This window comes from Neopelma chrysocephalum, unplaced genomic scaffold (genome assembly GCF_003984885.1).
Source record: "Neopelma chrysocephalum unplaced genomic scaffold, ASM398488v2 Primary Assembly neopelma1_45, whole genome shotgun sequence".
NCBI lineage: Eukaryota > Metazoa > Chordata > Aves > Passeriformes > Pipridae > Neopelma > Neopelma chrysocephalum.
The window spans coordinates 18,641,692-18,661,738 of NW_020897704.1; the positions used below are offsets into that span (position 1 = coordinate 18,641,692).

A 20,047-nucleotide genomic window follows, 5' to 3' on the forward strand; every position below is an offset into this window, starting at 1 on the left:
TAGAAAAGGGAACTACTATGACTTGGAAGGCAACAGTAGCACCTTCCAGGCAGGTGCTCCACAACTGAGATGTAGCTACTCTCACCTACCTTGAGAATTCCGCATTTCCCTCTACAGCTTTCCTGACCTTCACTTTATTCTTTTAAATGCATTCAGAACAGTCTAATGCTATGAACTTCTCATCACCTTAGTTCCTTTACTTCTTATCTAGTTTTATCCACCTTGAAGTTAAAACAGTGATTTACACCAGACACTTAGATGGTGAATGAAGAGAAGGAAGCACACCCAGAGTTGGCTTTTCCACCCACCATTTATGTCACCAATTTAGATACCTCCACTGACGACAGAAGAACAATTAGCTCAGGCTATGCTTACCTTCTAGGGAGGTGAGACAAGCCACCTGATTCTATGTGTCTTTAATAGCTTCCTTGACCCAGACACCAATTCAAACACACAACATCTGTGCTGCATCAGTGGCATCAGCCCATATAATTCAATTGTTATTTTGATTCATAATTTGTCTCTGTACCTGCATTAACCTGTTACACTCTCATCTTCTTCCTTATTGAGAACCTTCATTTATAAAGCTTACAGAGGAATCTGGCATTCTTTCCCTCTATTTGTATTTTTCTGATTGCACCCATTCATCATTTTTTGTCTGAATTTTAAACCACAGGTTACGCGAGGTTGGGATGATGTTTCTTATAATTTTGCGAAGTCCCTGTAATGACAATTCTGATTTTTGTTTTAGATCTCTAGGTATCTCTGTAATCAGGATTAATATTTTTAATCATTCAGGTAGCAATTTTGCTATGAGGCAGACTGCATTTATGCACTGATGTCACTGGGTCTCCCATCTCCTCCCTTACTTTTACATATTACATTTTACTTATTCTAAAATTTATGAAAGGCGAGAGATAAGCTTGAAGAGTCAAACCCTTTGTCTGCTGAATCAACTAAAGCCCACGAGAACTCATGGAAGAGCACTCCCAGATGTAAACAGACTGTCCTGTCATCCTTATCACCATTAAATCCTTTGAGCATTCATTTTGAGGTGGACAAGAAAGCAAAGTCCATTTTCTACAAAGAAAAGGAATTTTTCATTCTGAGAAGCAGACATGGAAGTTCATCACTGTATGTCGCTAACCTGTGACTCTCTCAGAATGCACCTTCCCTTCCCAGTTCTGCCAGTGGACAGACTTGGACAATCTTTACACCTTTTGGATGTTTAACCTGTTCTCATCTGTAATTTGATTTCCTCCTCTTTTGGGCAGGAGATTGGAAACTCCAGAGTAGAAAGCACTAAGCATCTGCAAACCATTACTACCATTATTACAAGGGAAAAAAAGACCAAACCAAAGCAACAAAAAACCCCAAACTCAAACTATACCAAGAGCAATGACCATTAATGACACAGGAGAGAAATGGGTTCTTCAGCCCTAGTTTTTGGGTGGGAGGACAGAGGAAAAAAATGAAGCTTTTTAAAACACAACAATGAGACCGAAACAACAAAGGCATAATTCCTGCTAATAAAGCTGAGGAGGTACATACAGAGTATGCCAGTATGTTAAAATAGCAGGATTAATTCTGGCTTTGCCTGTGATTGGCAGCATCACCAAGTTGTCACCTACTGAAATGGAAAACCTCAACTTCCTCTGCTACTTCACTACTCTTAGTTTTTAAAGCAGAACTCTCTCCCTGGTGGCAGAATATCTGTGAAGGAACAATGAGAAATGGAAATATCAGTGAAAGCTGCCTAAAACCAAAAAGTCAGAGGATTGCTACATCCATTGGGTGTTGACATCTTCATTTTCCCTCAAAGAAGATAACCTTGGTGTATCACTCTAAGTTAGGTAAATTGTGTCCCATAAATCCAGACAAATATGTAAGTAGATAATCAAAGAATAAAAGGAAAACTATGAAAAGCAAGTATGGGAAGTGAGCTGATGAATTGAGCCACCTGCCCAAAGTAATTTACATTCTTTCAGCAGTCACCACAATTGCTGCATTTCGATTAACGTAGCTTGATTTGACATTTCATCAAGATTCCTGGAGACCTCAAAAATGATTTTGTAACCCCAACCTACTAAGAGAACTGGCTCCAGATCAATAGGGAGTCCATTTCAATTCCACTTTTCAAATTTGCAACAGCCTGAGGGACTGTTTTAACCCACTGCAGACGAAGGCTGGACTATACTCATCTAGATATGAATAATTTTTTTGTAAAGCCTAAAGAGGTGAATGCTTCAAAAACAAATGGAAAGACTATGGGAAAATGCACAAAGAATGTCACACCCTTTCTATGAACCAAATCAACTTTCCAAGTGTACTAAAGGCTCGTCTTCAGGTGCAAAACACTCAGACAGTGACAAGGTATTGTGGTGCAGTGGGTATTTTTGAGTAACCTGATGAATTCTCCTCATGTTTGGGTGCTGTCTGTTTAGTTCTATTCAAACCCTTTCGAAATAGGTTAAAGCACAATAGCTGTGGGGTACTTGAATAACCCTGGGGAAGACAAAGCCTTAGACAGACACATTTTGGCAAAACTTAGGTTTAAAAAAAATAGCAATGTTATGCAAGCTAATAAACATGTATTATGGTTAATGGGGACACTTCACATGGGGACACTTCAGAACCAAGGGAAGGTGTTGGGCAAGGAGCAACACTGGGAGTACAAAGGAATTTTGGAAACTAGGGGGTTTTCTGAACTGGTTACTCTTTTGTCACATACACAGCTGAATTCCTTCACTCCAGGAAAGAATTGTCACTTTTAAGGAAGCTCCAATACTTCACATCCAACCCTATAAAACCTATCTTTAAGAGAGTCTTTCCTACTCCTAGATCCTCCCTATGTCTTGCATAAGACCACAATTATTAGACCAATGTTCTAACAGATTGCCACTCACTTACATTCCCTACTCCACTCCATCAAAGCACCAAACTGAACTGGTCCATCTCTGCTATTCAAAAGACATCACCCTCTTAGCCAATGCTAAAACTACTTTTATACAAACATATCATCTTCTCCTCTGCTGTAATCTAATTTTCTGACAGCTCAAAGTATTCCGTGGGAAACTTGACGCTGACCTTGTGAGGCTCCCTTCATCCCTGCCCCAAGGTAAGGGGAGATGCCACCTTCCATAATGCACTGGAACCCACCCACAACAGCTGGAGCCACACATCTAGACATCAATTGTCTGCAAAATGTTCTGAACTACATGCACACACCATTCAGTCGCTAATTGCAAAACCTTGTACTTAATTCAGAAGAAAGAAATTCCTGTAATGTAGAAGTAATGGGTTAAACATAAATGTTTTTAAGTGGCTCAGCTATACAATAGAGAATAATTAGGTATCCATAATAAGGCAGTTTAATAGTATACTAAATGACATTCCCTCACATAGGGTGTAATTACTTTCGTGTACTTGACACATTCATGTGAGATGTCAGACTGGAAGATTATTATTGTTTTTTCATATCCAATTTTTAGTTAGAAGTAGTTTGTCTGTGCATCTTCCTGCTCATTTGAGGATTAACAGTCCATTATTATTGGAACGAGTTTCCAGTATGACATTTCTCACATTGCTGCTAATTTTCTTTCCTGGCCCCTTTTCAGTATAGTGCATGTGGTTTTTACTATTTGATTTATTAAATTTGACATACCAAAGCACTTGCTCAGATTGGTCTGTTTGTCAATGAAGACTTTAGCAGAGATAACATTTCCAAAAGGCATGAACATCTGCAGAATGTCCTGGTCTCCAAACTCCTGGGGGAGGTGGTAAATAAAGAGGTTTGCCCCTTCTGGACCTTTAGGAAAATAAATAAATAAAAAAAAAGAAGTATGAAAACAGCCATCACAAGTGCTACATTTAATCTATTTTTCCATAATACTTACTGAAGATGATGGTCAGAAAGCATTTCATTTTCCAAATTCAAAGGAACAAAAGCAAGTGGAGTACATCAAAGGAGTACAGCTGAAATGCAGCTCTTTAGAGCATCCCATCTTGAAAAGTGTTTACTTTGAAAAGCACTTATTTCATAACTCTACTACAGAAGCAATAAAATTCATCCTCTTTCTTCAATTTATATGAGTGTCTTGCAGTATAATTAGGGTTAGGAAAACATTGCTCTCTCAAAATACCCCAAGAACTGCACAAGGAGTCCTTTGCTGTGTCAAATACCTGCATGGGTTTAATTCCAGTTGCAGAAACTTATGGAAAGGGAATGAGCTGAGCTCAGATTTCAGTACCAGAGACTTAAACTCAAGAGGCAGGAAAACGGTGGAGATGGGAATAAAAGTAATAAGGCAAAGCACACCTTGTGACTTGGAAGTCAGTGAAGTCAGAGAGAGAAAGACACTCAGAATTGAATTTGTACTGACTCATTTCAAAATGAGCTTTTTTTTTTTTAATACAAATTCCCCATAGAATGCTCTGTCTCCTGAAAGAAACTTTGTAAATTAAGTATTTTAAAGAAGTTCAAAATTAAGTAGTTGGCTTGAAATTAAAGCAGCTTTAGATTGTTCAGTCTGCAAAGAGAGGTGCAAACTCAAAGGTGTTTTGGATATTTGTCTTATGGACAAAATTTGAGATATGCATTATTAAAGTTGTTGGTTAAAACATTCATCCTAGCACTAATAGGTTGTTTTTTTTCCCTAGCTCAAGTTTCCCTTTACAGTAACATATTGGAAATGAGCAATGGATGCCAGGAAGAACATGATATATGATGGAGCCACACACGGGCCCTCCCCATGCAGGCTCCAGGAGCATAACTGGTACACAAAGGGAACAAACATTTCTGGAAAAAACACTTGTAGAACAATCTGATTAAGTATTTCTTTGCTTAATGGAACCTAAATGCGCCTCAGATGTGATATCCTTGGTATTCTGGAGAGGGAGAGGAAAGCGAACATCAGATTTATGGGTTCCTTCTGCAACTGAGCCACAAAGCCTCACCTCTCTTCCATACAGAAGAACCAGGTTGGCTGCTCTCTCTCAGCCTGAAGGAAAAGGTTGCAATGTTTGCCCAAAAGGAGGGGATAAATGGGTTAGGGGAAAAAAAACCACATTTTTTTCAGGATGGGAAAAAAAAAAGATGCAAAAAAACTTGTCGCCTGGAACTTATTTCTTCTTGCCTCAAGTAAACTACAATTTCCAGTAAACAATATTTCTTAAAATAGTAAGAAAAAACCTTATTAAACAATATTTAAGAGCAGATGCATGAGGCAGTTCACTATGCTTCAACATTTAATGCTTATATAGCATTTTTCTCCAGTACTTGTCTATCCTCAGCCACTCCAGACTCTTCACCATTCCATCAGAAACCATGGTAAGAGGCAAAACATTGTTGCCAGTATTCAGTGATGGAATTTACTCACTTTAACTTAACTGATTACTGACAGATACAAGACATGTAACAAAAAATACTGTATTTTAAAAGGCTTGCTGCCAATTCATAACAATAAAAAATAAGCCTAAATCTGATTTGAATGTTTCTAAAGAGAAAAAGATTAAAATAGAAAAAAAATCAAACTGCCCTCCACTGTATATCTTGCAGTGACACCAAATAAAGAATTTTTTTCTGGTGTCAAATAGTCTATTGTCACTGACCAAAGTGCCTAAGGTGAAAGACAAATGTAGAAAACAAAACAAGAAAGAAAAAACAATTTAAAAAACCCTTTCATTTTAAATAATCCAAGGTGTTAGCAGTAAATGAAGGAGAGACATCAGACAAAATACACATTTTAAGTCCAGTGTCCCTATCTGGGGGAATGCCAAATTTGTCTTCCTAGGAAACGCATCCATAACAGTACAAGATACTATTTCAAAAGAGGATAAAAAAGATTTCTCTTGAGGATATTATACTAGGTTTATTTTCAAAGCTTACCCCTGGCAAGGAACAGTAGTGACAACACAGATAAAGTCTTAGAAAGCATGCAGCATTTTCCTGTCTTTCTAGAACTAACTGGAAATTAGGATGAGAGAAAGCCAGGAAAAGAGAAACAAGCCCCCAGAATGCCTGGGAAGTGTGCAAGGGAAGGGAAGAGGGGAAAAGGGTAAGCTCATTTTCCTAAACCCCTTGTAATTAATATTCATTTATTCTCAGTAACAACTTCCTGAGGTTTATTTGCTGTTGGCGCTGGGAGAGGGGGCAATCATTCACTTAGTTGCTTCCCCACAAGACCCACAATTAAGCAAAGAACCACTCAAAGTGAAAACGGATCTTGTCATTAGCTCAAAACCTTAAACTTAATCAGATTAACTCCATTATGATGGAATTTGGAAACCAGAAGAGAAAATTGCATCCATAAAGGGATGGTTTTTGTTAGCAGCACCTTTTTGTATGGTAGTTGGTAAATGCTTTTATATGAGCTCAGTTGGTCAGAGCATAGTGCTACTATCACCAGGGTTGTGGGTTTGATCCCCGTATGGGCCCTTTAGAGTTGGACTCAATGATGCTTGTGAGTCCCTTCCAACTCAGAATATTCTTTGAAATGAGAGGATGTCCTTATAGAAGGGAAATTTCAAGTTGAAGCTCCTATCCAGCAACGGGATTTGTGCAGCTCAGTCACTGCATCTCAGGAGAGCCCTGCTGGGCTTGGAGAGTGCCTGCAAAAATCCAGCCAGATCAGACCTTAAAATTTCTATTCTTATTTAAAGAAGCTTTACAGGTCGTACTAATTTGAAGCCTGAGGTTAGTTCAGTTGGCCAGAGCATAATGCTACTAACACCAAGGTTGTGGGTTTGAGTGCTAACACCAAAGTTGTGGGTTTGATCCCCGTATGGGGATCACTTAAGAGTTGGGCTTGATGATCCTTGTGGGTCCCTTCCAACTCAGAACATTCTGTGAAAGTGCAGTTTATTATTATTATTATTATTATTATTATTATTATTATTACTCAGAATATGCTGTGAAATAAGAAAGGATGGCCGGTAAGGTGTAAGCTGAAGGACAGATGGTTAAAAAGCGAAGGTTAAAGAAGGCGACAACACTAAACAGGAGAAAACTGGAAGAAAACAAAAAGCCATAAATTAGACTCCTCGAGGTCTTTCATTAAGCCTCCAAGGCGAAGACACCGCTGTGGCTTGGCTGTGGGCGACTCAGTGGCGTGGGCACTTACCTTCCTTCTGGCTGCCCGCGGCGCTTTGCTGCTGCAACAAGCTCTGGCTGTAGAGGGTGGGCAGCGCGGCGGCGGCGTACTGCTGGATTCCTGAGTAGGCCTGGGTGAGCGCGTCCATCGTGCCGGCCGTACCGTTCGTCAAGCCTGTCGCGCCGAGTCCTCCGTTCAGGGCCGCCATACCTGAGAGCATTTGAGCAACTTTACAAAAAACCCAACAATAGAGAAAAGAAATTGCACTTGTTCATTAGTGCTTTCCGAAAGTCGTTGGTTATTAATTTACGACACTGGACAACGACAGCGGTGCATGCAGCTCGGCACTCCACCAAAATGGGACTGATAACAAAGAAACACGACTTTGGCGTCAGGGTCACTTCAGCACAAGGGTTGCACAGTCAAATGGACTCGCATGCAGCCTGCTACTGGCAAGTACTACAGCTTCTGAGAGCCTCTCTGCTCACCCTCCTCCACACCTGTGCTTCTGCTGTGGGTGTCTGAAGCTGGGAGAGTGGGACCTATTCGACCTGTATCCTTGTAAGTTGGGCACTGGGAAAAGTGGTCTGCGAGGAAACTCACTCCTTCTGACCAGGGTCTTCACCAACAGGCCATGACTATACCATATCAGAAGTGTTTTGCTTATCCAGAGTAAGCAGAAAACCCTGATTTAACCGCATTTTGAAACAACTTCTTAAAGGTCTTTTCCAACCTAAATGATTCTATGATAACCCTCTGTACAATTATGGGCTTTGTCCCTTAGGCTCGTGATAGGAAGATGGACTGTGATGCTCTGTGCTTACTTCCACCCCCTTCCTCCAGTTACTCAAGACATGAACAGCAGCACATCCAGAGTGACTAAAAATGCTTCATCCAGACTAGGTATCTTTCATGAAGAAACAAAAGCATTTGTTTCTAGCAATGCCTTTCTTCTCATGGGAAGCAGAATCACTTCATTTTTATTTTTTTTTTACTTAAAGCGATTCTACATCCTGACAAACAACAGAATAATTTAACTGGGATGGCTGCTAAAGAGGAAATTTCAGGTGGGATTGCTAGCTGTGTGGAAAATGGCAGCCCTCATCCCTTCAAACAGTGTGGTCTGCAGAAGGAGTTGTACTACTCTGATACAAACTCCTGGGCTGCACCCTCTCTCCATTGCTTCTATTTCTCAGCATGGCTCCTACATGAGTTATGCTGAAATTAAAAGTGTTAACAACTACTTCAGAAATTCCAGAAAAAGTGGATTTTCTGTTAGAGCTACAGTCTCTTCAAGTCAAAAGCGTGGCAGAGTTCAGAGCCCTGCTCATCTTCCACGTGCCCAGCTTGTGTCAACCTAAGCAGTAAGTACCCATCAGGACTAAGAGTCAGGCCATGTTTTCTGCACAAGTAGCTACCCCATGCTCCCCAGCTTCCAAGTGAGCAGCTCACAAACAACTTAAAGGGCTTAGTCAGGCCCCTCGAGGTACAGCAGATCAGTCACTAGAAAAATGGGGCACCCAGAATCACCAGAGATCATTTCTTAGACGTTCACTGTGCAGTGTTTTGGTTGGCAGAATGATGGGTGAAGAAGTGACTTCTTAATATGGTGGTGCCATATTAAGTCTCCAAAACCAGGAACATGGACGAGAAAGAAAGGGCTTAATTTCAGAGCAGTAATAAGGGTTGGTATGTAAATTGGGGGAAAGTGGGGAAATCAGGCAGAAGACACTTTTAGTAAATTAACAATGAAATATATTAGACTGGGAAAAAATCTTCAAGGAAAATGGCATAAACCTTATCATATGAGCAATTTAGAGATAGTAAGAATACTGCAGGGAATTATCCCGCCTTGACAGAGGAGGATAAAGATGCTGACCCCAGTATCCTTCCACCTCTTATGTAGATTTGAAAAGCATATTCCTATGAGTCTCCAATAATCAGGACAATTGCTCAAGAGGCACCTTTCTGGCTCCACCAGTCTGTGCCAATTAAGAGAATTGTACTGCATAAATTATACCTTTTGATATTACTATAATTTGTGTGACTAAACACTTGACAGAGATGTGATATTCTTAGCCTTTCCTTAATAAAATGTCTCACACTTTGAAGATTTCTCTTTCCTCTCCACCCCACTTCAGAGCACCACTGTACCCTGATGGGAGGTACTGGCTGCCACTGCTTTGAACAAAAATCTCTGTCAGAGCTCAAGAGACCTGGGTATTTCTTGTATAATGGTTCCAGTCATAAAAATGTATTGGGATTGTGTGGTAGTGGAGGGGTTGCAGGGGTGGTTTCTCTGAGAAGCTGCAGAAGCCTTTCCTGTGTCCCACAGAGCCAATGCCAGGCCAGCTCCAAGATAGACCCACCACTGACCAAGAGCCCATCAGTGACAGTGGTAGCACCTCCAGGGTAACAGAGGGAAAAAAACCCTGTGAAATGGGAACTGCAGCCAGAGAAGAGAAGAGTGAGAATATGTGAGAGAAACAGCGCTGCAGACACCCAGGTCAGTGAAGAGGGAAGCGAAGGAGGTGCTCCAGGCACCAGAGCTGAGATGCCCCTGCAGCCCATGGTGCAGCCCCTGGAGGTCCATGGAGGACCAGAGGTCCACCTGCAGCCAATGGAGGACACCACACTGGAGCAGGTGGATGCCTGAAGGAGGCTGTGACGCTGTGGGAAGCCAGTGCTCCTGGTAGGACCTGTGGACCTGTGCAGAGAGGACCACTCCTGCTCCACACTGGAGCGTGTTTGCTGTCAGGACTTGCGATCCCACAGGGGATCCATGCTGGAACAGCTTGTTCCTGAAGGATCACCTGTGAATGGGATACTCGCTGGAGAAGTTTGTGAAGAAGTGGGAAGGGGACCCACATTGGAGGAGCTGGTGGAGAACTGTCTCCTGTGTGGGGACTTGATGCTAGAGCAGAGGAAGAGTGTGAGGGGTCCAGCCGCTGAGGAGGAAGGAGCAGCAGAGACAGCATGTGATGAACTGACCACAGACCCCATTCCCCATCCTCCTGTGCCAGTGGGGGAGAGAAGGTGGAGAATTCAGGAATAAAGTTACGCCTAGAAGGAAGTTGGGGGGGGGGGAGAAGGTGTTTTTAAAATTTGGTTTCATTTCTCATTACCCTCCTCTGATTTGATTGGTAATAATTTAAACTAATTTCCCCAAGTCAGGTCTGTTCTACCCATAGTGGTAGTTGGTGAGTGATCTCTCCCTGCCCTTATCTCAACCCATGAGCCTTTCTTTGTATTTTCTCTCCCCTGCCCCTTTAGGAGGGGGAGTGATAGAGCGGTATTTAAAATATTATAATAACAAGGAAAATAACAACAATAACTTTTATAATAAATTATGTGTGATATGCAAAATATTCGATTTTATGTATTAAATACTACTGCTACTACTAATTTGATCCTGGGGCTGACCTTAATCTGCTCTGATGTTTTTGGACATAGGTTTGTGTCACTGCTTGCATGGACTGGTTAAAATAGAGGCTCCTGATGAAGCAGCTTGTATCTCTATTTTATTAGTGTTGAAATAACTTGATAACAGACATAACATTAGGATAACACGTTATCTTTCGTGAGTCATCAGCCTATTAGATAAACATGCTTTGTGTTGCAGTGGGCAGCATGCCCCCCCTTCTCTCCTCAAGAATCAATAGCCCCTTCCCACCAAGTGACTCCAGATTAGCAAACAGCCAGACAGCCCAGCTCAGGGCACTGCTTCTGGGAAGGGCACAGCCACTGCTGCCACAGTGCACGTGTCTAATACACCTCCCTTCTGAGCAAAACAGAGCTGCAGCAAGCTCACCACGTTTTTTCTGTTCTCCCTTTTTACATTTTTATGACATCTACAAGGCCCAGCTGCAGTTACACATCTCTCCCATCTCTTTATTATCTCTACCAATGCACCTCTGTCTGACATTGAACTCTGGTCCCTTCCTCCCTGCTGTGAAATAACCTTTTGGAGCCTCTCATCTATGGCCTTCTACTTTTCTGAGTTTCTCTACATAATACAGAAGCAACAATGCTTGGCAAGTCCAAAGGTCTTTCAAAGTGTTTTCCAAGCACCTTCAAATCTGTCACAAATAGTTTTATCTCCATTTTACAGATGTAAATATGGGGGCAGAAAGGCTAAGTGATTGCCCTGGGGTCTCACACAAACACTGTGCCATAGCTGTTCAGTATCCAGAAACTATGGTCTTCTTTCTTAATTGCAAAGAATCACTTCCTCCCTCTTTATTAATTTTTCCTCATTATTCATAATTCTTTTTGTTACTTAAAATTCTTAAATTTACATGCCCAAAGCAGACAGTCTAATGTTTTGCCATTTAAGGTTTTAGGTTCTTCAAGAACAACCGAGGGAAGACTGGGTGAATCCCCACATGTAGGTACCACTGCTGCCAAACCCTTGGAGACAGTTAAACTTACCATACTCCACTTTCTTTAATTTTTAAGACTTCCAGACAGCTTTCTACAACACTTCGCTCTCACTATCAGTCTCCGTAGTCCAGCTTCTTTTTCATGGACCCAAACAGGATCCAGAAAACAGGTAAGAGTCTCCTAGTGAGCTCAGCATGGAAGACATTCTCCATATGATGCTCACACACAGAGCAGGACACCTCAATGACCGAGCCCAGTGTTGCCCCTCTGGTTAATTTTTGAGTTACGCTCCCGTTGACTTGTGCTTTGGATTTTCTAATTCCCCAATTAGAAGCATGTCATTCAATTCCAAATTCTCTGCACAATTACTTCAGGAACATTCACGGCCAATGAATGTTTTTACTGGAGTGCTTATGACCATGGCATAAGCCACGTCAGGGTGAAACATCAGACTTATTGAACATGAGGTTTCCCGAAGGCAAACTCCCAGGCAGGTTTGAGTGGGAATGACTGGATCAGACACAGTCACTTGGAAAAGTCCTGGATCATCATTAAAATAGACAGGGGAGGTTGCTGTAATTTGAACAAGGCCTCACTGTCATCAGCATCACAAGCACCAGAACTGAAAATCACGTTTTTGGGAGAAACAGTGCCATAACACTGAGTTGTGTCATGGGGAAGCAGTGTCCCCTCCTTAGCTCTCTCTCTTATATGTACGTACATAGACAGACATACCCACGTACATTTGTAAGTGCTATACCCATGTCCATAAAAGCATCCATGAAGAAGATTTGGGACTGAAGTTACTGTTGGTACAAGTCCATGGAAGTAACGGTGGCTTAAAACAAGCTCAAATTTGGTACTAGGTAGCAAATACATCATTAATATTTCAAATGACACATGTAGATAAGTTTGCACACACATCATCTCAGAATACTTGCTGAGAAAATGTAAACTCTCTGCGTGCAGCCTAGCAAGGAGTGTTAAAAGAAGTGCAACAGAAGGGTTCCTATACAAAGAGCTCACAGGTGATTCACTCTTGCTAAGTCTTGATACATTATGTTGGAGTGCTCCAGTATGCCCAGGTTCTTACTACTTGTGAGAGGGAAGGAGTGGGATGCCATATTTTGCTCTTGATATTGTGACTTCTTATAAACCAAGTGAAGCACAATGACAGTTTATCAGGAAAGGTCATTTAATGATTTCTTACAACAGGGTAGCTCTCTTACTACAAGTGCTCACGAGGGCAGAGGAGGTAAATTAGCTTTTCATGCTTGCCATTTCCAGTGGCTTGCTTCGATACTAATGTAATAATAAGAAAGGAAACTAACATCTGCCATTTCGGGACCTAATACTTACTTTTCTTTAGTTGTTCTTGAGTTGTATTTACAGAGGTTGTTTGTGTGAAATATGCACGTCCTTGCCAGAAGCAAGTCCTATTTTACACAAGACCCCATGCAACCACTCAACATTGGACATCCATAAGCCCCCTTCCTTCCCAGCTCCCAGCAACGCCAACCAGAGATCACAGAACAAAAAGATTGGGTGAGCAGCCAAGTAACAGTAACAGAAAGGACATCATGCAGAGCATCAAGTGAGCAAGAGATACTGAGGAGGACATCCATTCCTGAGGGTACATTATGACGGGTCATGGGCTGGCAGTGACCAAATAGATTCCTTGCATTGCAAAAGGAAATGCAAGGAGCAACGGCAGCTAAAGAAAAAAGAGGGAGGGGAAAAATGCAGCTAGACAAATCTCTTCCATTGCAGGCAGAGGTGAAGTCATCATAGCAGAAACAATTAAAAAAAAATAAATCCTTCTTCAGGAAAATCTTGACCAAGGCTAAGAACAAGGAAGAATGCCATAACAGCTACAGGCATCTATTTAACTGGAGATGCCAGGGTTTGTGTAAGATGTCACAGGAAAGATGTGCATGCTCTGGCATTACAGGTGACTGACTGTACCATTCTCTTATACTTGCCAATTAAAAACCAAAGACTTGCCTTCATTTTTAAAGTATGTTGCTCTCAAGTCAACTTGATAATTCCTACAGACATTTTAAAGGACTGCCTTGGTGGCAAACATCTTTCTTAGCACTACATTTCTGAGTGAGGCTTTGCACATTGGGGTGATATACCTGTTGTCAGACTCCCTCAATGAAAATGGGGCCTCTCCTATAACCTAGATAACCCAAATCTCTGGTGACATTTCTTTTACCTTCCACATATACTGAAAGAAAAGGAGTCTTTGTTCAGGCACTCACAGAACTTCATTTTGCAACACAAACAGTGTGAAACTAAAAGACTCCAGAACTGCATATATACCATGAATGGAACTGGATCAACTTAACCCCCTTATTTGGTATAGAGATTAAAAATCATCACTTTACAATTGATAGTTTTTGTGGCATGATTATTGGGGAAGGCTGTCCACCACAGCAAATAAATACTCACTGTTTACGGTACCTGCTAGTGCATTAATATTATTCAATCCAACAGTGGCTCCAGCCAGTCCTTGGAGAGTACCCAGAGAAGTCAAAGAATTCATGGCCGCACCAGCTGTGGAATTAGCTGTTGATGCAGCCACTGAAAGGAAAAAAACAAAGCAAAATTAAGGCCATATTTTGTTTATTTTAGTTGATCACAGAACAGCTTACAATAATGTGGAGAACAACAACAGGGCTACTTGCAAGGAGAAGAAAAAAAGAAAATGAGACCAACAAACATTATTCAAGATATTAATAGTATGATTGTTCATGGATAGTGTTGATAAGCCTAGAACTGCAAATACTAGATCACCAAACTGTACTATTATTTGCAAACATGATACTGAAACAGTAAGAATGGGATCAGGCACTTTCTCAAAAGTTTGTCAATCAACCTAGCATCCCAGGCTGACTAGGCTATTGGGATTTTGCCACACTTCAAAGTCCATCATTGAAAAAACAAGAATTACTCATCGTAATTTTTTCATAAAACAGCTTACTCTTCTGGGCCTCAAGTGCCCTAAGAGGAAGTTTAATTATTCTCAGTGAGACACTACGCTCTAGGACACTGTATGAATATAATTCAAAGACCTGAAGTTTAGAAAAAGAAGAATGACCAGGCAAATACAAAATGTAACTACTCTCCATTTTATTGCAGGCTTTTAGCCTGGCCTTTGTACATAGCTAGTCACGTACATACACCCCAATGGTACTCTTATGTGTACCCAAAAGCTCTGCCAGAGGGGAAAGGGTGGAGAAAATGTCCTTGCTGCTACAATGTGAAGGGAATGATGAAGGTGGGCGAGATGAATCCATTTAAACTACATGTTTAGGAACAGAAAGAGACTTACTCTCTTGTCATAGGAAAGTAATAAAGCACCTTGAAAAGAGTCATCATTTAGGATAGGTCAGGCGAACTAGAAATACCTGTCTCTCTCACAGAAGAGCCTTGAATAACCAGTGTAGATTAAACACTTAACTTACGGGTAGGTAAAGTTATACCAGATGAATCACACTCATAAAAGCTGCAGAAGCAATTAGGTTTTTAGCTTGTCTCCTGAGCCCTACTTTACTGCATCAATTATAAAGACTTCCTTTCATTTCTGTTATAAAGTTGCATTATCTTATGAAAAGTGAACATTTAAAGTCAGAGTTTTGCTGATGATGTATTGGAGGCACATCATATCTACACCACATTTTTTTGCTCCTATTCATTACCTGGCTATGAAATGGTTAAGAGCACTTTTATCTTGATGCTCCTTTGGGCTGTCAAACACATCAGATTATGCACTGAACTCTCAAGAAATTGAAGTCTCTAGAGCTGACAGCATCCAGCAAGGAAAGTAGGAGGCAACTTTTCCACTCTGTAGGTAAACCTTGAAGCTCTAACCAACAAATAACCTACCTTTACAACACTAAGACCCAGCAAAGAAAAGTCTTCAAACTCATGAGGCCTCAAAGTACAAAGAACATTCTTGGTGGGGGTGAAGAGGGATTTCCAGACTCTGTTATGCATCCCTCATCTCCCAGCATCTGCAATCTCAGCTTGAATAATTTTATATGTTGCAGATAGAAGCAGTTTTGATTATGCAATCTGGCCCCATACAGCAATAAGAATCCAATAATGTCTTTGATTAAAAAAAGTAATAAAAACAAAGTAAAAAATCCCACTTTTGTCAGACAATGTGAGCACCAACAGAGAAGAGAGGACAAAACCAAAGTGAATTCCCTGTGATCAACACTGCTCTGTGTTTCTGTTAATGTTCATTAGCAAATCATTTAAACGAAGTATATAAACCTCAAATATGAAGCATCTGATTGGTTTTGACTGGACTAAATTCCATCCATTTTCTGTTTCAGAGGATTTTTACTATTTTCTCTTGAGGAAACACATATACTTAAGAAATGAGAGAAATGGGGGCTAGGAAACAGCCTGTAAATTACATTCAAGCTGGGGGCAAATAACTCCTGTGAACAAGAGCCATACACTTATGGATTGTCAACACATCTGTTGGAGAAGGCAAAAAAAATTTGCTTAAATCCTTCCCTCTTGTGCAGCCCACAGTGTGTTGTGGTGCCTCTTATCATAGTCTGACTGTGAAACACATGCTCCAGAGATGGTCAGTATCTGGAGCCAACACCTCTTCTCTTCTTTTACTTGTATCAAGTTTCTCTGTTGCATCAGACAAATACAGAGCAGGTGCCTCAGTGCTTCTCCCATTTGAAGATGCAATGCAGATTATTTGCCTAAATAATGACTTGGCACATAATCAGTGTAGAATACTAGCTGGAGCACTAAAGCACCTCAGAAACCAGCATTTTGTTGTTGTGGCTATTTCTTCTGCTCGGCAGTGATCTGCCTCACAGATCCAGCAGGCCAGTGCTTTTTTCTCTTTGGCTTATTATTTCTTTGAGGAGAAAGAAACTGAACAAATTGTGTGGTTTCCATTATCTTACTGGACAGGGGGTGAATAGAAATGAAGGGAGCTCCTTTGGCTGAGGCACTTGGGCAGATCCAGCACTTTCTTCCTGGGCCTTCCTGAGAGACTCCACACTAGTTGATTGAGACCTGCTTGTAGGAAATGAAGACAGTGCTGAGCTACACTATTATCATAAAGGGGACACAAAAGGTCTAAGCTATTAAGAGAGGTGAAAATTTCCCACAAAATGCTGTATAAAACCAACAGATGAAACAAAGGTATGTCTTGCCCCCCTCTAAAATTAAAGGGAGATGAAACTGAAGTTAAGGGTCTTACAAGACGTGTGAGGGCTTAGATCAATTGAAAGTTTTTACTTCATGTGCTCCCAGAATATGTTGAAATCCATCTAGAGACAAGGACTATGCTTCCCCCGTCCTTTACCATTTTCTAGTTCCTTTCAAGTTAAAAATTGTAACATATATTGAATTGAAGGGGCAGAAGAAAAATCACATGCCTTGTGGTAACAGCAGATGACTGCAGCACTTTGGGGGAACCTGTATAACTCTCCCACGTCAGCAAAACTCTTGGGCTCCACAAATGCTCAGGGTAATGGCAAGGGAAGAATAATTCGTGCCGGAATACTGTTATTCTATATTTATGTCTTTTAGGTGTCCAGATGACAAAAGTAGATTGGATACCCACAGACTTTATAAACTGGTTTTCACCAGGTTCCCCTGCCACCAAATACATGAAAACACTTCACAACTCCCTCCATCCTCCACGCCAAAACACTGCTGCTCTGAAGTGGATCACTTCATAGTGCTGCTTCATAAAGAGTAGGCATCTGCCTCCAGGAACTTGACGTATGGAGCTGTAGTGCCACCAGGAATTGCCCTCTGTGCTACTGGTGCACAAGCATTTGGTGCAACAGGGAGGAAAATCTAACGCAGAAAACAAATGCAAATGACTCTGACTTTTGGTGTCACTCAGCGTGGCACACCCTGCATCCACAACATTGTGTATTGTTTTTCTCTTTATACTGGGAATTTTATCCTTGCCTCCTGTGGTACTGATACTGAAGCTAAGGGGAGAGACTGAGCAGACTGGAGATCCAACTGGTTGAATGCTGGCTGAAGATCCAACACTCGCTGCAGAACAGAGATCCTTTTAACCAGCTGCATCAATCATTCCCCCCTCACAATCTTAATCTCTGAATAAACATCAAAACATGACAGATAAGATTTCTTCTACTCAAAGCAACTTTTTCCTTTCTAATATGTGATATTGCAATAAGTTGATGACTTTCCAAAGAGGGTGTTGCTCAATCAGAGACTATTGGCAGGAGTTACAGGGTTGAATCTTTTGGCTGTTGCTGCAAGACTTCAGACAAGATGTTCATCGTATTCCCCCCCCACACCTTAAAACTCTATTAATACATGAAAATAATATCACAGCATTGCCTAAAGAGGTCAGTTTAGACTTGTAAAAGTCAAGAGTTGCCCAGTAGCCTGTAGAAAAATCTGCTTTTTCTTACAGGTACACTGCATGTTGCCTTCTCCATCCATACCACATACAGAGACCCTACAGAACACTTTTGCATCTCCAACCGTGAAAGGCAAGAAGGTTAAAAGTGTTTATTTTACTATTAGAGACCTTACTGTTTCTTCTTCATTGACTCGTCTATTCCCACATTTCTGTCAGTCTCACACCCTTCCTCCTCCTTATTCTAAACTCAATTTCATCTTAATAAACACCTAGAAAACTTTGAAAAATAGAAATTACATTTTTAAGAAGCTCTGAAATGGAGCAGGGCAGGGCTGCAGCCTTTCCCCAACACCCTCCCCAAATCAATCCCAACTTCAGCCATTTGATCTTACTGTGGTTCCTCCATTTAACTGATGAAATTTTTATTACCAGCTTTGTTATGGATAAAGAGACTTGGCCTTTGGTTAATATATTCTCTAAAAGAGCTTTTCTTGATGCAGAGAACACATTTTCATTTGGAGTGGTTGCTCTACACAATACAGATATTTGTGTTTAACCAGTAATGTTGCACTCAGAGATTTTTAAGGCTGGAAGGATCTGGCATTTTCAACTTTCTCCTCAAAGCATTTACTTCTGCCTGTAAAAAGTTATAACTCCTTTTAGGTCGGAAATTTTTTTTTAAACAGAAATCTAAACTAGCAATGAGCTATTTCCCTCTTAATTTAAATAACATTTCAGTGTAATTCCTGTAAACTATGCCAACCTAGAAAAACAACCAGTATTAGCATAGCAACTTTTGGCCATTCTTTTGGCTAGCTAATGTCAATAGAGTCATGATGATTTACATCATCTGGATTTACCTCAGCTGGAAAACTAGATTCAGGATAACAGCATCTAGGAAAGGCAACGATGTGTAAATATTTCTTTGGCTTTGCTATGCACACTGTGGATAGAATTAATTTCCCCACCTTTGGCAGCCTTATTGTTAGTTTAAGCTAGTCTAGTCAAAACTATTCTTTTCAACTGCCTCTGAGATTTAAAGACCTCCAATTCAGAACCTTTAGATTTCTATCTCAGGTTGGGCTGACTTGCCCTTAAGAGCACAAAGATGAGCTCAACTACCAGATGCTGTTGATGCCTTTCCCAGTTCTGCCTCAAGCTTCTTGTGCTGCCCTGGATAAAGCACTTGCTATGTTTTTTTGCTGCAAGACTTTCTGCTGCTTCTGCTGGTTTGTCTCAGAAAGCTGTATCTTGGGGGCACAGGCATGTTTTCGTCATGTCTGTTTACTTTCTACACCTAAGACCAAGGCAGTGCCCTCGACAGGGCTTCTTCGTATACTGAGACCACAGATCTATGTTTGGCTGTAGTACAGCCTTGGGCAAATCCTACTCCTCTCATGTCTCAAGGCCAACTTACAAAATGAATCATAGAATCATAAAATGGTTTAGGTTGGAAGGGACCTTAAAGGTCACCTAGTCCAACACCCTGCAATGAGTGATCTTCAACAGGATCACATTGCTCTGACCTGACCTTGACTGTTTCCAGGGACAAGGCACCTACCACCTCTCCGGGCAACCTGTGCCAGTGTCTCACCGTGCTCCTAGTAAAAAATTTCTTCCTTATATCTAGCCTAAATCTGTTCTCTTTCATTTTAAAAACATACCCCCCTTGTCCTATCTCTACAGGCCCTACTAAAAAGGTTGTCCCTTTCTTGTAGGCCCCCTTTAAGTACTGAAAGGCTGCAATAAGGTCTCCCCAGAGCCTTCTCTTCTCCAGGCTGAACAATCCCAACTCTCTCAGCCTTTCCTCATAGGAGAGGTGCTCTATCCCTCTGATCATCTTCAGGAATCCTCTTCCCCATAGTGGAGGTCAGGATCCAGGGAGGCTGCCTGAGCACTTGGTGGTGAAACAAAGTACTAGATAACCCACCCTCTCACTGCTGCTCTGAAGGAAAGGACCTATTCAAATCACACATGTGCTGCTATGACTTAGCAGAGAGATGGTTTGCAGTGTGTAGTCAACCTCATTCTCTCCTTAATTGTTTTGGTGAAAAAGAATTCCAATGACTTCTCAGCAAAGCCATATACCACAGAAAAAAAAATAATCTCTTGGAAACTGCCTACTATACACGCTAAATTGGCACTATTTATGGGTGGTGATACACAATGGGCTATGCACTCT

General features: G+C 41.2%; 1 protein-coding gene across 10 annotated transcripts in view; it reads right to left on the reverse strand.

Annotated features, from left to right (window-relative positions):
- CELF2 (CUGBP Elav-like family member 2) overlaps positions 1-20,047 on the reverse strand; it is a 557,258-nt gene that overhangs the window by 10,276 nt on the left and 526,935 nt on the right. For 7 of the 10 annotated variants that reach the window (XM_027679569.1, XM_027679566.1, XM_027679563.1 and 4 more), the window contains 3 exons: positions 13,941-14,060; positions 7,122-7,319; positions 3,665-3,808 (listed from right to left, as the gene is read on the reverse strand). In XM_027679569.1, coding sequence (XP_027535370.1) covers positions 3,665-3,808; positions 7,122-7,319; positions 13,941-14,060 — 462 coding nt within the window. Of the gene's footprint in view, positions 1-3,664; positions 3,809-7,121; positions 7,320-13,928; positions 14,061-20,047 lie in introns of all 10 variants that reach the window. The other 3 variants (XM_027679565.1, XM_027679568.1, XM_027679564.1) reach the window with 2 other exon arrangements.